Genomic DNA, 12399 nt, shown 5'->3' with positions numbered 1-12399 from the left:
CGCAGAGTTCCTGAAACAACTGCAACAACAAAACCAAAAATAATTCAGGGTTTGTCAATTAATGAGGTCTTAAAACATTTTTTAAAGACCCAATTTGACTATATAAAACTTGGGCATGTTTTAACCCATATGAAGTAGTTTTTAAAAAAAGATTTTGTTTGATGCAGCAATAAATAAATAATATTTTTGACTTACCAATTCAGTTGTACTACTTTTCAGGTTACTTTTTGTCAGTGTAACTTGTTGAATTTAAGAAATACTTCTTTGGGATTATCTTAAATAATACTATATTGCTTTGAAATGTTATATTTAGATTTCTCAGTTTTATAACTACTTTTTCGGGATTATTTTATATAATAATACTTTAATATTGCTTTAAAGCGTTGCAATTTAATTAAATTTGAATGTCAGGGTTTCTTTCATGACATACATATTATTACTTTTCTCCAAAATATGTTAAAATAAAATACTAATACTACTACTAATAATAATGACATTTCTACACACAGTTCTATGATGGGAACACGTCTTTGAAAAGCCACAAGTGAGACGTTCCCTGCAGACTGCGCACAAACACATCTGGTTGTTTTTTGGCACCACACATAGATAGGATGAACAATAATGAGGAAAAGTTGGCCAAACGTATGTTTGCTCGGGAACCTCGGATGTGATTTCTACAGTGTCGTGTTGGTCTTGGATCGTGCAGACATCTATCTCTCCAGATTTGAAGCTCTGCGTTTCGTATCGTTATGTAACCCTTGTCTTTGAAAAGCATCGTAGCGGAACGTTTCATGCTGCTTTGGAGCTTCATGGGTGTTTCGCATAGTTCCGCAAAGGCTCACGAGGAGGTACGGGGGCGACCCCGTGACGAGAGACACTTCTGAGAGGGTTCGTAAATGAGAGCTGGAGAGAAAACGAGTGGAATGTTTTAACAGCGATCTCGTTACGTCATCTATTTAGAGATTAAATACGCAGAGGAATAAGATTTCCCTCATGTAAACTAAAGCGTGACCAGGTGGGCCCTGCTGTGAGTTATCATTCCATAACTAACAATATTTCAGCTTTCTGTATTTCTCTTGTGTTTTGGTTCATTATGAATTTTAACGGAAGATAGATTCACATAAATAACCCGTGTTCTTTATTTCGGGTAACTTTCTTACCTTTGTTCGCTGTAGGTGGATGTATGGAAGTTCTTTCGGAGGGATGAGAGCTCAATCATTTCCAGATCTGTGACGTATTGAATATTTTCTGTGTGCTTCGCTGGTGATGTCACGGTGATTCACTGATTGATCGAGCAGATTCCTTCGGTAAAATTCATAAGGCGATACGCGATACAGGCGTGCCCATTGTTTCAGAAGAGACTTATGCTTATTATATTTAATAGGAAAGGGAAATGGGTCGGTGAATTGTAGGGGAGCGAGCGACAATCACGGTCACGTTTAATTCTTGTTTCAGCATGCCCGGCCAATCTGTATGAAACGTTAAGAGAAATGATAATTCTGTCATCATTTTATGACTCTCATGTTATTCCAAACCTGTATGTATTTCTTTCTTTTGCTCAAAACTAAAGAAAGCAAGAAACGCCACTTTGGAATTTGGCTGACTTTTTCGCTACTTTTCCCTCGATACATTTCTAATTTGCTTATTAGCTAGTAAGGTATGGATGTAGAATAAGGCATTAATATTGTGCAATATTGTGGGCTTTATAAGAACTAATAAACAGTCCATATGTTAATTAAAAGGCATGCTAATAAGCAACTAGTTAATATGAGTCCCTAAAGTGTTTGAAACTATATAAGTATACAGGATCAGTGTTGAGTAAATTTACATTTATTTTGTAGAATAAATGCTGATTGGTCAATACAGGGTCCTGAAAAAAAATATGACAGCTGATGCAAAATATATAGCTTGACTTAATTGTACTGTTATAAACTCTTTTAACTTATATGTGATTCCCAGAAATTGTGTTTTTATGTTTTTAATCATTTTGTCAGTACAAATATTATATGGGTTTCTTATTAATATGACATCATGAAATAGCTTTTAAGAACAAGTTTAAAAGTTTTACCATTTTAATGGCCTACTTTTTACTTGTTTTTTTGGTCACACTTTATTTTAAATATTTTCAACCTTTAACTACAACTTCAGTAACCTCAGTAAACTCCTAACATGCTGCTTATTAATAGTAAAGTAGTTGTTAAATTTAGGTTTAGGGAAGAATTCTCGATGTAGAATATTAATATTTGCTTTAATAAACAGCCAAAATGTTAATGAGTGAGAATTGGTTATGTTACAGATTTTCTGAAATACTAAGTGTTATATTTTCATTAATATGGGATTTTGTCCTCATAAACTGTAATCACCACAAATCTCTTTCTCCAAATCACGCACATCTCACATCGCCTCTAGGGCCCAGCAGAGCGGTTTATTACTGTATAAGACTCTAACATCTAACATCTCAAGGAGCAAAACAAGCAGAGATGTTTATAAATGACTTGAGAGCTGTATATCTTGGCATATTTATTAAATATCACAGTCCCAGCAGATTGGAAGTAAGCAGAACCATATGGGCCTCCGGTCGTACGAAGATCTTTTGAATGAATACTTTTGCTGATAGTAAGGGCATATCTGGTTCAGATGTCCAAATTTCTATTCTGTTTGACACGCTGCCATTTTTCGAGTCGAGCGTCGGATGGTTTTGACGGGTCAGGTACTGATGAAAACCAGAGATACGCTCCTCAGCAGCGCTCACCAGGCCCCCGGAGCACCTTGCGTCACATGACTTAAAAACACGCTTTCCTCGATGAGATCAGACAAGAGCGGTGTATTTTCAGCCCACAGCTGCAGTGAAGCCGGACGGACCCCCCGTCACACCCCAAACACCATTTTTCCAAAACTCCCCAAACATTTTCCCTAATCTCATTTCCGCAAATTGACAACAAAGACATCAAATGAAAAGCGGGCATCGGTTGAAAGTGGATTTTTCCTACATCGAGTGACATGTCCTTCAGAGGATGCATTTTTCTTCTTTGAAGATTTGTTACCAGATTTGGGGTTTTCCTTTGTATTATTTCGTGGTTGGGCATCCGTTTATACACGTGATTATCAAGCGCTCCGATAAGTGCTTGACGTTAAAGAGAAGTGGATGCTGCCTAAACCAAGAATAACCGAATTAGCAGTAATTTACTTCCTGAAAACGTGCGTGCGATCGGGAATATGGCTGTTTTGATGTTTGTTTCCTAAGAAAAACACGCGAGCTATCAGTGTTTCTGCCATCCTAAATCAGAAATGATTACATTTGGCTTTTCCTCCGTACGGAGGTGTTGACTTTACTTGGGGCTAGTGTTTACAGGAGTTTAGCAGGAACTGGGTCAGATCTGGACGGGGTGTGGGGGCAGATATCTGTGACGTTAGTTATTAAATTATTCTTCATGTTGTCTTAAGTAACGCTGAGCACTTTTAATAAATGTGACTGCATGCCTTTCTGGTGGTGTTTGACTGGGTCAAAACATATTAGGTTATCCGAACCTTTGACATGTCATGAAATCCTGCGTTCCAGGGTGCATCGCTGGAAAAACAGACTCTTCCCAAACTGAGAGGTCTCACATAAAAGCATGCTCGAAGCATGTTTGATTAAAAAAAGGAATAATAATAATAATCAAGATTTTCGTTGTTGCTTTGCTGTTTATCTTTTTTTTTGTTAAAGGGACAGCGAAACATTGTCATTGTACTTTTTTTTGGTGGAAAACAAAAGGAAATGTCTAAGCTGCTCTTTTCCACACAATGAAATTAGACAATGACAGCGTCACCATTTATTTTTATATATTAAAGTGCACCTTTTGTGGGACATTGTCACCGACATGCATGCAAGGTCAAAAAACACTTCCATTGTCTTATAATATGCAGTTTTATCTTATTTGCTCAAGCACTCCCAAACAATTCGTTTAACGATTCATTTTTCCAAACCACTCCTTTACCTGAAGCTATTCTGCTGGAAAAGTGCTATTTTTATCACTCAAAAAGCGGCACCTGGTGGTGAACAATAAATTAGCATTTTCATTCAGACCAACGTGAAAATACCAACACGCTGATGTTTCATGCTGAGGTCAATATGAAACGGATTGGGATTCATTTAAAAAAATGACTCATTTCAATGATTCAGATCCTACTGTTTCTTTTGAGAGACTTTATACGCGGTTTTTAGCAGGATGTTTTCATTCACTTAGAGCTGCGTTACACACCGCATGAAAGGTTATTTTCAAAAATCAATAGGAGCACTTTAAACTAATAAAAAATATATTTAAAATATTACTAACTAACTGGCAGAAAGACACCAGCAACTTGTAAAAAATTTTTTTTACATATAATTGGATTATTTACATAAAATAATTTTAACATCTTACATTTTTATTATTTACAACATTGACTGAATGGCTTGTTGCTCAACCATTACAGTAATTAAAAGAGCTAATAAAATATATATATATAATTAATCAAAAACAGGCATGTCACCAACACTGTAACTGAGGGATGTACTACTTAAAGATGATACATAAGAGTGTATTATTGGACACATTTTTATATTAAGTGCATAATAATTGCTTCAAAAATCTTTGGGCTATAAACCTTCGCGCTTCAAAGCTTTTCAACATTTTTCAAAGTTTTCGAACAAGACATTCAAAGCTGATTTTCACTTTTGCCTTTTCTACGATAATACATGTCATAAGCACAGAACTAGAGCAGTATTTTGTCCTGCTTGCTTCCTCAATCTAAATGTAAATGAATTCGGTTCTGTTTGTTTGGTCAACTTCCAGAGGAGAACTGGACTAGAGCTCAAAACTCGATTTCACGGGGGTCTTTATCTGATGGAAAAATGTTCTTACTGTTAACATCTGTTGGTCAGGACTTATTAAGTTTTTATCAGGTAACAAGCTGAGTCTTGTTGGCGACGGCACAGAATATGAATGAGGTAGGAGCAGCTGTTTTTCCGATCTCCCATTCACAAAACAGAGACGGGAGAAATGTTCGGTCTGTCTTGGCGATGATGACATCGCCGGCTACACCTGCGTGATGTTTATTCTCAGGTTTTCCTCGAGCATCAACGCGTGTACGTTGTCATTTGATCTCTCAAACAGTGAATAAACCTATATTTATCTTGAAACGAGAGGACAATGCGGCCGGTCTTTAAGCAGGATGATTTATGATGAATACAGGAAACCTTGAAGTGTTTGGGACAAAGACTCAGACAGGTTCCCTCATGCGAACTCCTTCGTCGTTGCTCCGAGGAGAAGAACAATGTGGTCAGAGGACAATAGAGGTGATACGCTTTAGTAGAAAAAATGAACAACGTGAGCTTACGGTGGGCCAGCACCTCCATGAAAGATGGGAAGAAATGAATCGCTTGCTCAGGAAGGGATCCTCTGCAGTGAATGGGTGCCGTCAGAGTCCAAAACAGCTGATAAAAACATCAGAATAATCTACAAGTAATGCATTTGTAACTTTAAACCACCATTTTTGGCTATAAAATGTTTTGCTCTGTTTTTGCAAGTAAATGGCATTTGATCTGTGCATATTTCGTGCAAACCTTTTATTGGAAAAAACACGCATTATGAAATACATTAACTGATGCATTGTGCTGGTGAACGTTTTAATTCACCGATTGGACTCTCGTTCTGACGGCACCCATTCACTGCAGAGGATCCTTTGGTGAGCAAGTGATGCAACGCTACATTTTTCCAAGTCCGTTTTGATGTACAGTACAGTAATTATTTTTTTTTAATTCACATTTTTGAGTTACCCCTGCTAAATGAATAACTGAGTGTCACGTCACCGCTCATAATTACAAATATCAGTGAGAGAAGTAAAACGATAAGGCACGCTTAAAAGTCTAACCTAGCAGACGGAGAACTGCAATGCAGGAAATGGGTTAATAGGTCACTTCCATATGTTTACAGCCAGCCAGCTGTCTATGATAACCTTTCTGATAACCCGGATGTATCCCCACTACTCCAGCTTACCACACCCTGCACATGTATGACCAGCGTTTTTCACCCGATACATGTTATTATGAAAGAATTCAAAGTCGAAGGTCTCCTCTTACGCTCCATTGTTTGGTTATGGCCCCTCCTGCATATTTAAGTCAATCATTTGCTAAGGCGGACACAGACATATCCCAGCGATGTCAAGTTCTTTGCGTCACGAACAAATAAAAAATGTCATGTTTGGTCAGTGAATATTTCATTCTTTCATATGCTTGTATTTATAGAGCGTCTCCTCTTTGCTCGGTCAGTTCAATATCATCAAAAAAATGGTTCTCTCACCAAAAAGGGTTTTAAGCAAATAATTAAGCACATATTAATGCTTCATTCACTTAAACTCAGCAAGAACCTTACTAACTATTAATAAGCATAAAATGATTACTCTTAGTTAATAGTTAACAAGTGTTACCTTTTCTAAAATGTTACCCAAATATATTTATAACAAGTTAGTTTGTGTTCGCTAATGCGTTAAATAATGTTACACTATTTCTGTTAATATAGATTTTATAATGACCCGAAGGAAAGAAAACCTTCCCGTGCCCATGCTTTTCCGTCACTGGGTGGCTATTGGATTTCAAGCATAATTTGGGCAGATCTGGCCTCAGGCTCATCTGCAGCGGTTCATTCTTCAAGATGGAAGAAAGGAAGGAAGGCCGAAGGATCCCTGAGCAGACGCTCTCCCGAAGGAAAGATAAGACCGCTCCGGGACGGTGCGCGGGAGGGAGACCTGTCCTTTGACGAAAAGCTGTTTTGTAAATGGATCTGCTCTTATCAAGCGTGAAGAATTTCAGAGCCACCTTTGTTTCACTGCCGCCCGGCTTCACGCTCAGAACCGGCCGAGTGTGCCCTCGAAATCAAACCAAAGGCCGAGACGCGCGAGCTGGCATGTTTTTCAGCGAAGCTCGATTATAGTCTACGATCGTGCACTACTGCTACAGGAGGGGTTTTCAAGTGATCCTTAGAGTTTATGTTTGTTATTCGAATCCACACGTAAAGCGCGGCCTTCTAATCGTGTCTGAATAAAGAGAAGTAGATTAGCATTAGCATTTAGTTGATAGAGATGAGATTATTGAGTGCAGATCTATTCAAGAATAGGAATAGTGTGTTTCTAAAAGCCTCTCTTGTGAATACAAGCAGTGCAGTACACATGATATGGGTTCAGTGGCACAGCCAGGCTCACCTAATTTGAACTCGACTGGTAACATCGACCAAAAAACGACAGAAAAGAAACTATCTGCGGACACCTTGTGGTTAAATCTGATCACGGCATGCAGGCATATGATGCGCAACGGTGTCTACGGCAGTGCTGCTCCACTTTTAGCGCTTTGTTTAACAAACGTGCAGTACTTATTCACATCCGCTAAACTGTAAACATGTCGAGTCTTTCATCTTTTCATTTGCGATTGTATTTTTGTGTATTGTTTTTGTAAAGTTTTGCGTGCACGCGCTAGAAGATTCGTTCAAAAATAAACAAATACATAAGTGATAAAAAAAACAACTTCGTCAGTTGATTTTGTGGCCACCCGTCAAATCCGCCCATCACAGACTATTTAAGTGACGAATAATAATCATTTATTACACATAAAGATGATTGCTAATGGCGCATAAATGTTTTTTTTTCTTGGTTTTAGGCAGGTCGTTGCCACCTCTTTGCTGCTAAAGATACTTTGCCAACTTCTCCTCATAGCCAACACCGATGAGAGAAACGACAGACACAACGTGACCAAGGTACTGCATCTCGTTATTCACTTATTTTATTATCTTTGTCGGTTCAGGACACGAGTCGCCTCAACGTCTAATGGGTCAGAATGGCGGATATCAATCAGTGAGGGAAAAAAGGACGTTTTCGGAGATGTTCACTCTTTGTTCGGCGAATCTGAAGTTGCTGTTTCTAAAAAAGTTATCCAGCTAATTATCTTGTGTCTCTGTGTTATCTCTCCTGTGTGTGTGTGTGTGTGTGTGTGTGTGTGTGTTGACGAACAGAGTATTGTTTGATGTCTCCGCCTCTCTCACACACACACACACACACACACACACACACACACACACACACACACACACACACACACACACACACACACACACACACACACACACACACACACACACACTTTGTTGCACTGAATGAACTGTACTTTCGCGGGAAATATCAACTAGGTCGTTTGCATACGCACCCTAGTCGGAGGGGTGGATGTTAATACGTGCCAGACTTTTAGTGTTGTTTGCAAAGTCGCTTGCGAGAAGAAGCCTTTGGAGTGTTTTAAAACGTTCCATTCCGCGGTGTTAATTAATACTTTGTTATATAGTTCCAAAATAGAATCGAATAATTAAACATGCGGCGTTAGACGGGCACCCCTTCAAATGTGCGCCGGAATGGTTCAGTCCACAGTGGCGCGAAACGCCGAGCTCTCCACAGAGGAGTTTCACGTTACTGGCGCGAGGTTGTTGTGTCTGCCGGCAACGTGCCTCCACTCCTGCCATCAGAAGAGCGGCTGTATCATTGTATATATTTTTGTGAAGACATAGTCTCAGTTCGCGTGCTGTTTGCGTTCCGTTCCGCTCTTACCAAACGCTCGCGTGTCCGTTGCTTAAGGCTTTGTTGCGCGTTAACTAGTTAGGCCGCCGGTTAGACATATTTGCCTTGCATATATCAAGCTACGCTGCAGACGTTTGGTAAGGTTTGAGAGAAGTGTTTATTTCTACAGACGGTTTATCCAGAACGCAGCAGAAATGAGCGGGTACGTGTATTTCTTGTGCATTGGCGCGAGGTGTTGGCAGAGCAGTGCGCCTCTATTGACTTATTGTTCACATGTTGCAGCGTCGTCAAAGAAGAGGCACGCAGTGTTTCTCCTCACTGCCCCAAACCCAACGAATCCGAGGAGCCAGAAGGAACCGCTATGGAGGATGCCGCCGCTGTCGGTAGGTGAAGGTGTTCACGTGACGGGCCTGCCTGTGCAAGTCCACGCAGCTTTGGCTTTAATGTTCACTTCTGCACGTTACAGAAAAAAGCCAGCAAGGAGAGGTTGTCATTACAAAAGAGATGGAGGAGGAGGAGAAGCATTTAGTGGAGGAGGGAGAGAAGAAAGAAAAAGAAATGATGGAAGAGGTACTGCTTTCTCACACACACACACACAACTTCATTGTCTTTATGTATGAAGTCCCTGTAAAATTAGTCAGTATTGACCATGGGAAACTGCTTTTCGTTAAAGCGTGGGACCTTTGAGTCTCCCCGTTCCTCAAAAGACTTAATTTTTGTAAACGAAATGACTTATTTTGCCTGAGATTTGCATTATCAGCAGACGTCTGCATTTGATGCCCCATGCTGTTTTAATAGGCCCGGCTGTCATGGGAGAAAGATTCTCAAGAGATGCGTTTCAAACGACTTCAGCATCTTTTGGAGAAAAGCAACATTTACTCCAAGTTTCTGCTCACAAAGATGGAACAGCAGCAGCAAGATGTGAGTGTTTGAGAGACAGGAAAGAGCTGTCACACCGGAGGAGGGTTTACTGTTTCCGCATCTTTCAGTGTTTTCATCTGCTGTGAATTATAACCTGGTGAAGTGGCACGGAAGCAGATGTTCGTGGGCAGAGCCGATTAAATTCTGCCAAAGTCTAATGATTTTAGTAACCCAATGAATCTGACAAGGTCTTTTTTTTTCCTGAGAAAGACACTTGCAGCACGCTCTTAATATCAGCACCATTATTAACATTATAATTGCGCTTGTGAAGGACTTGATTATTTTCCTATTTGTGCTTTTTTCTTTACATTTTAAAAATGTGTTTTTTTTTTTTTATACAGGAAAAAAATAAAAAGGAGAGACAGGAGAAGAAAGCAGCTAGTAAGAAGCAAAAGGTAACCTTGGGTTCAGCTTTGTCACATTTGTAGAGAAATATGGATGAGTTGTAACTCCTGAATTTCATGTTTTCTGCAGGGAAATGATAAAATGACCGTCAAAGGTAGGCATTTCAATAGTGTATTAATTATGATGCTCTTGTATTAAAATATAAGATGTCTGTATAATCAATATTTTTTTTCCTTGTGAAGTTGAAAGAAAGAAGCGTGAAAGGGAAGAGGATTACAAAATTGCAGATGTTATGACCAGAGAGGTGAGACTTCTTTCTTTTTTTCCCCCTTCCTTTCAGTGGCACCATTAATTATGTTCTGTACTGATGTGGATTTTTATCTCTTTTAGGAAATTCTGTCGAAAGCTAAAAGACCTAAATTGGAAGAGGTAAAGTTTTATGCTTTGTTCTGCGTTCAGACTTTTTGAAATCAGTATTATTTGTATTGATGCTGTTATAAAATGGCAATAAAAACGCAACGGTGAGCTTATGTTTTGTATTAATGCCGTTTCTTGGTGGCCATATGCAAACTACAGTAGAAGTAATTAAAGGGATGGGTTACCCAAAAAGGAAAAAAATTGTCATTACTGTCCCTCGTGTTGTTTCATAAACACTTAAAATCAGGGAGCTTCCTGACCCTGCATTGATTGAAACTACCACAATCAAGGGCCAGGAAATTTGTAAAAAAGGATAGCGTTAAAACAGTTGACATGTCAGTTATTTAACCTTAATGTTACAAAGCTCTGAGAACTTTTTGTACGCAAAGAAAACAAAAATATCGACTTTAGTCAAGGTCAGAAAAGCTTTGGATTTCATCAAAAATGCCTTAATTTGTGCTCCGGAGATGAACAAAGGTCTTCTGGGTTTGGAGCGACATGAAGGAGAGTAATTAATGAAGGAATGTACATTTTTGGCTGAATCTATCCCACTAATGGTTTGTTATATTACAGGTTATTGTTGCACTGTTTGAAATGCAGTTATTTATTGTCTCAATGAGAGATTCCACTTTTCTTTTTCTGAAGGGGGCTCATTCGTCAGAGAAACTGGAAGCTGAGGATATAGAGAAGATGAGCGACACCAACTCCGACATTAAAAGTCGGCTCTCTGAGAATTTGCGGGAAAACAGCAAGCAGATGGTGGATCCGAAGAGGACGGTGAATGGCCAGCCGGTGCCTGCAGCGCAGCCCAAGCTCTTCACCGGGGGAGTGATGAGGTGGTACCAGGTGGAAGGCATCGAGTGGCTCAGGGTGAGTGAGAGCTGATTAACACGTCACCAGCAGAGGGCAGGAAACTCACTCACAATACCAGTCTGTTCTTTAGGTTGTGTACTGAACTGCCTTAAAAGTGATCAGCTTTTTTTTCTCATTTATATATGTGAATTACAGAGCAGGGATGGTATGCGTGTATTCAAATAATGTTTGTATAATAGCTAATGTGTGACTGCTTTGCAGATGCTGTGGGAGAATGGTATCAATGGTATCCTGGCTGATGAGATGGGTCTTGGGAAAACCATTCAGTGCATCGCTCATATTGCGATGATGGTGGAGAAGAAGGTCCTCGGGCCCTTCCTAGTTGTGGCTCCTTTGTCCACTCTTCCCAACTGGATCTCAGAATTCAAGCGCTTCACCCCACAGGTGTGAAACCATATCTGTTGTTCTTTATTAAAACAAATGTTTTAAGTCTGTTTGAGAACTTTAATTGACTGCTGTTTTTGCTCTCTGTGTTTTAAGCTGTCTGTCTTGCTGTATCATGGCCCGCAAAAAGAGAGGTGGGACCTGGTGAAGACGATACATCAGGCGCAGGGTTCTCTCAGAATGTGTCCTGTGGTTGTTACTTCCTTTGAAATAGCCATGATAGACAGGAAGCTTCTACAGGTAAGCTGATCTGCTGCTGCATTGTTGTAGTTGCCCGTAAAAACTAGTCTGGTCTTGTGCGTGGTTCATCTGGTGTTTTTGTACATTCAATCTTTCATCACAGTTATGCAAAAGTGGTGAATTTATGATGTTAAATTTAATCTTGATGAGCACAAAGCAAGTGATCGAGAGCATGAATGAAGTGTTTTTGTGTTTGTCGTCTCAGCGTTTCCACTGGAACTATATGATTGTGGATGAGGGTCACCGGATTAAAAACTTGAATTGCCGGCTGGTGCAAGAACTAAAGATGCTGATGACTGACAACAAACTGCTGCTGACGGGAACCCCCCTGCAGAATAACCTGTCCGAGCTGTGGTCTCTACTCAACTTCCTCCTCCCTGATGTGTTTGATGACCTGAAGAGGTAAGAGGGCACGTGCAAAGGGAGTTCACAATACTGAATGTGTCTCAAGAACAGAGAATTTCTTGGTTCAAATCAAAAGTTGATGATTTTTTTTTTTCCTCAGTTTTGAGTCATGGTTTGACATCAGCACCATCACTTCAGATGCAGAAAACATTGTGGCTAATGAGCGTGAGCAGAATATCCTTCACATGCTTCATCAGGTATCTTCATGACACAAGTGTTTTGTAGACCTTGTCCAAAATG

General features: G+C 39.7%; 1 protein-coding gene across 2 annotated transcripts in view; it reads left to right on the top strand.

Annotated features, from left to right (window-relative positions):
• The window catches only part of hells (helicase, lymphoid specific), a 45863-nt gene that overhangs the window by 30269 nt on the left and 3195 nt on the right, over positions 1–12399 (top strand). The window contains exons 3-15 of one of the 2 annotated variants that reach the window (XM_043255633.1): positions 7670–7766; positions 8857–8957; positions 9041–9144; positions 9373–9495; positions 9837–9890; positions 9970–9994; positions 10083–10144; positions 10231–10269; positions 10903–11127; positions 11332–11514; positions 11611–11754; positions 11960–12156; positions 12260–12356. In XM_043255633.1, coding sequence (XP_043111568.1) covers positions 8936–8957; positions 9041–9144; positions 9373–9495; positions 9837–9890; positions 9970–9994; positions 10083–10144; positions 10231–10269; positions 10903–11127; positions 11332–11514; positions 11611–11754; positions 11960–12156; positions 12260–12356 — 1275 coding nt within the window. In that variant the 5' untranslated portion in view covers positions 7670–7766; positions 8857–8935. Of the gene's footprint in view, positions 1–7669; positions 7767–8333; positions 8777–8856; positions 8958–9040; positions 9145–9372; positions 9496–9836; positions 9891–9969; positions 9995–10082; positions 10145–10230; positions 10270–10902; positions 11128–11331; positions 11515–11610; positions 11755–11959; positions 12157–12259; positions 12357–12399 lie in introns of those variants that run through there. The other variant, XM_043255632.1, reaches the window with a different exon arrangement.

The sequence above is a fragment of the Puntigrus tetrazona genome, chromosome 13, assembly GCF_018831695.1.
Source record: "Puntigrus tetrazona isolate hp1 chromosome 13, ASM1883169v1, whole genome shotgun sequence".
Lineage (NCBI taxonomy): Eukaryota > Metazoa > Chordata > Actinopteri > Cypriniformes > Cyprinidae > Puntigrus > Puntigrus tetrazona.
Note: the sequence above shows the minus strand (reverse complement) of the source record. Positions and strands in the feature narration are given on the sequence as shown.